The 4,047-nt window shown below is 53.4% G+C and overlaps 1 protein-coding gene across 1 annotated transcript; it reads left to right on the plus strand.

The window, feature by feature from the left end:
* The first annotated feature begins 253 nt into the window (after positions 1 to 253).
* Positions 254 to 3,237, plus strand: KCNJ11 (potassium inwardly rectifying channel subfamily J member 11). The gene has a single exon (XM_044680371.1). The coding sequence runs from the start codon at positions 882 to 884 to the stop codon at positions 2,079 to 2,081; it is 1,200 nt and encodes a 399-aa protein (XP_044536306.1). The 5' UTR covers positions 254 to 881; the 3' UTR covers positions 2,082 to 3,237.
* The last annotated feature ends 810 nt before the right edge of the window (positions 3,238 to 4,047 follow it).

The raw sequence follows: 4,047 nt of genomic DNA on the forward strand, positions 1-4,047 counted from the left end.
CCCCCAGCCTCCCTCTTGCCTCAAGCCCCCACCCCCACCCATCTCCCACCCCCTGAATCCTCCTGCCCTCCCCACAACCCCAGCCAATTTCTCCCCCACTCCAACCCGCCTTATCTCATCTCGGCAGGGTTCCCAGTTTTCCACCTCCCTCCTGGAGCTGGAACCCAAGCCGAGGTGGCAGGGAACGCTGGACAGAGGGACACTGACCAGCCTGGACACGGGACTGGGCCTGGCACTGGCGCCGAGGGCGGGGTTGGGGAGCAGCAGCAGCGACTAGAGGAACAGCGGCAGGTGCTGAGCTCAAGGGGAGGGGGAAAGGAGGAGGCCCTGAGCTGGAAGGGGCGGGAGCTGAGCTGGAGAAGAGAGGGAGGAAGAGGTTGGAGTCCCCAGACCCTGTGGAGAGAGGCCCGGGTCGCAGCCAGAGGGCTTCCGGTGAAGGAGGCTGGGGAGGTGGTGCCGGGACTGGTGGGGAGGGGAGGCGCGGTAAAGAGACTCTTAAGGTTGGAGGAGACTGGGACGGAGCTGTGGGATGGGGAGAGTAGCTAGAATCGGGAGGTGACGGTATAAGTTTAGTGGATGCCGCTGGGTTTTGTTGACGAGATGCAATGGAGAGACTCAGGAGATAACTGGGGCCAGAGCAGGGTGTGAGAAGTGAGCTGATGGGATGGCAATAACATCAGGAAGTGGGGGGGTGAGCTAGGAGCTACAGGAGCAAGAGGTAAGGGAGGCGGGGGATCGCCTACATGACTCCTTTCCAACTCTGACTTAGGGTGGAGGCGGTGATACTGTCAGAAGGTGGGTCTGGGTCAAGGACTGAGAAGACGGGCAAGGCTCTGCTGATAGGAGGCTCCCATGGGGGAAGCCTAGGGAGGGCCTGAGCCATGCTGTCCCGAAAGGGAATCATCCCTGAGGAATATGTACTGACTCGTCTAGCAGAGGACCCAACAGAGCCCAGGTACCATGCCCGAGAGAGGAGAGCTCGCTTTGTGGCCAAGAATGGCAACTGCAATGTAGCCCACAAGAACATTCGGGAGCAGGGCCGCTTCCTTCAAGATGTCTTCACCACCCTGGTGGACCTCAAGTGGCACCACACATTGCTCATCTTCACCATGTCCTTCCTCTGTAGCTGGCTGCTCTTCGCCATGGCCTGGTGGCTCATTGCTTTTGCTCATGGTGACCTGGACCACAGCACCAGAGGTGAGACTGATGCCACCTTCATACCTTGTGTCACCAGCATCCACTCCTTCGCTTCTGCCTTCCTCTTCTCCATTGAGGTACAGGTGACCATTGGCTTTGGGGGCCGCATGGTGACTGAGGAATGTCCATTGGCTGTCTTGGTGCTGATCGTGCAGAACATTGTTGGACTCATGGTCAATGCCATCATGCTGGGCTGCATCTTCATGAAGACAGCCCAGGCCCACCGCCGAGCCGAGACACTCATCTTCAGCAAACACGCAGTCATCGCCATGCGCCATGGCCGCCTCTGCTTCATGCTCCGTGTGGGTGACCTCCGGAAGAGCATGATCATCAGCGCTACCATCCGCATGCAAGTGGTCCGGAAGACAACCAGCCCTGAAGGTGAGGTGGTACCCTTGCACCAGGTGGACATCCCTATGGAGAACGGTGTGGGTGGCAACAGCATCTTCCTGGTAGCCCCCCTTATCATCTACCACATCATCGATGCCAACAGTCCCCTGTATGACCTTGCCCCGGGTGACCTGCATCACCATCAGGACCTGGAGATCATTGTGATATTGGAAGGTGTGGTGGAGACCACGGGCATCACCACGCAGGCCCGGACCTCTTACCTTGCTGATGAGATCCTCTGGGGCCAACGCTTTGTTCCCATTGTGGCAGAGGAGGATGGCCGATATTCAGTGGACTACTCTAAGTTTGGCAATACCATCAAGGTACCCACACCTGCCTGTACTGCCCGTCAGCTGGAGGAGGACCGAACTCTTCTAGATTCCCTGCCTCTTACCTCTCCCAAAGGACCCCTCCGAAAGAGGAGTGTGGCTTCAGCCAGGCCAAAGCCCCAGCACAAACCCAGGTTTAGCATCTCCCTCGATGCTTTGTCCTGAGGCCTGCCCTCACAATGTGGTCCAGCTCAGATTCCTCAGGCTTTCCTCCTTCCTAATACTCACATACTTGAGTCCTTTGGGCAAAGACCTGATCTATCAATCCTGCATGGAGGGGGGAAATGGCCTTTGGTCCAGCAAGGCCCTCTGTTTATTTACTGAGCTGCTAGGAGTTGGCAGTGATTTCAGGGCCTCACTGCCTCATGACGACTGCTCAGGGGTGTTATGGGGTATTTATCACTGGGCTATTTATGGGCTCACCAGGTCTCAGCCGCATTCAGCTATTTTTGTCTCTGCTCTTCCCAGAACCAACACAGGACTGACTCAGGCCCCCTCAGAGGCAAAGGAGACCTAGACCAGATTGGGGGAAGGGAGGTTTGGGACAAGTGCTCTAATCCGAGAGTTGGGGCTCAGAGTCCAGGATAACAGCACTGACCTGTGAGCCAGCAATCAGTCCAGTCCTGAGTCAGGTGGGTGCAGCTTCCAAATACCATCTTCTCTGTCCCTTTTAGTATCTCTTCCCCCAGCATCGCCACATCCAACTAAGATTGCATAACATTTTTTTCTCTGTCTCCACAATTTCCCATCTCTGGGGGAAGTAGGGCCCTGAGCCAACCACTAGAAAGGGAATCGGAGCCAGGGTGAAGGAGAACCAAGCAAAAAAGAGAGAGATGAAAGTTTTCTGATAGAATCCAAGGCCAGACAGTCATAGCCTCCTCCATCAATACTCCCTCTCCCAAAACCTGCTGAGGGTACTTGGCTCTGGGGACAATGAGAGGAGGGTGCCAGGGTTTCTGAGCATGGGAAGAATTTGTCTCTCCACTGTCAGACAGACTACCACAAAAGCAACCCTGTATGTGAGGCAGAGTCGGGGAGCTCATGGGGAAACAGTCTTTCCAGACACAGGTGCAATGAGTGCTGTAGAAGAAGAGAATATATGCTGGCTTGGGAGCAGAGAAAGGGAGCACAATTCAATAGGCATTTGATGGCTCATGATAAGCATTAGTCTTGGAGTTGCAGTAAAGTATGATCCTCAATCTGGATGCTGTTACCATGAACAGGGAATGTGCTGAACAGGGAGCAGGCTGTGCTGTGTTTGCTTTCCCAGAACTGTGCCATCTCTGGTCCATAAATAAAACCTCCCCTTAATTATCCTTAACTCCTGTGTGGTTCTTATCTTCAATGGCAGATATCAGGGTAAAGAATGTGCTGCTTTCAGGGAAGTGGTTGGTCCATGATGTTATGGGACTGCTGGTTGGTGAGCTAGAGAGAAGGGAGAGTCAAGAAATGGCAAGTTAGGGAAAGGGCCTGGCACTGGTAGAGGGAAGAAGTAGGAAGCTGACCTTGGGGGACTCCTCTTTCCTCTGACTAAAGAAAGTCAAGGGCATTGGACTTCAGCAGAGAGGTTGAAACCACAAACATGCTACCAATTGCCAAATAAACCCTGAGCATCTGTGTCATCTGGGTATGGCCCTGTTCCCTAGCCTCAAACCCAGCTCCAAAAAATTTACAATCTAAGTCTGTCAGGCCTCCCAGAACAGAGGAGTGACTGTCAGTTCCACCCATCTGTTCAATGAATCTGTGCCCCAGGGCCATCATCATAACCTGACTTTTATGGACTTTGAACTAACTCTGACCTTGAGAAAGTGGCTTCTCCTTCCTGGTCAAGTTTCCCAATTCCACATCTGTATTCAGGATAAAGAAGCTACAGAATAGGATTCAGGCCTTTGCCACTAACTCCCCTGATGACCCTGGGTAAATCCCTTTCCCTCTTCTAGTTTTGGTTTCCCCAAATGAAAAAGGAGGGATGGGAATCTGATCTCTTAGGTTCCTTCCAGCTCTAATATCATATGATTTTAATTAAAGTGCTCCCCTTCTTGGCAATTTATCCCACTCCTTCTCTTGGGTTCTGGCCCCTCCCCAGTGATAAAGAGAGATAGGATCACTTTAAGGTCTGAAAAAGAAAGGA

The sequence above is a fragment of the Gracilinanus agilis genome, chromosome 6 (assembly GCF_016433145.1).
Source record: "Gracilinanus agilis isolate LMUSP501 chromosome 6, AgileGrace, whole genome shotgun sequence".
In the NCBI taxonomy this organism is placed as follows: domain Eukaryota; kingdom Metazoa; phylum Chordata; class Mammalia; order Didelphimorphia; family Didelphidae; genus Gracilinanus; species Gracilinanus agilis.

Bases quoted from the DNA above. Each gene is read 5' to 3' on its own strand.
- KCNJ11 (XM_044680371.1), top strand. From the start codon at position 882: ATGCTGTCCCGAAAGGGAATCATCCCTGAGGAATATGTACTGACTCGT.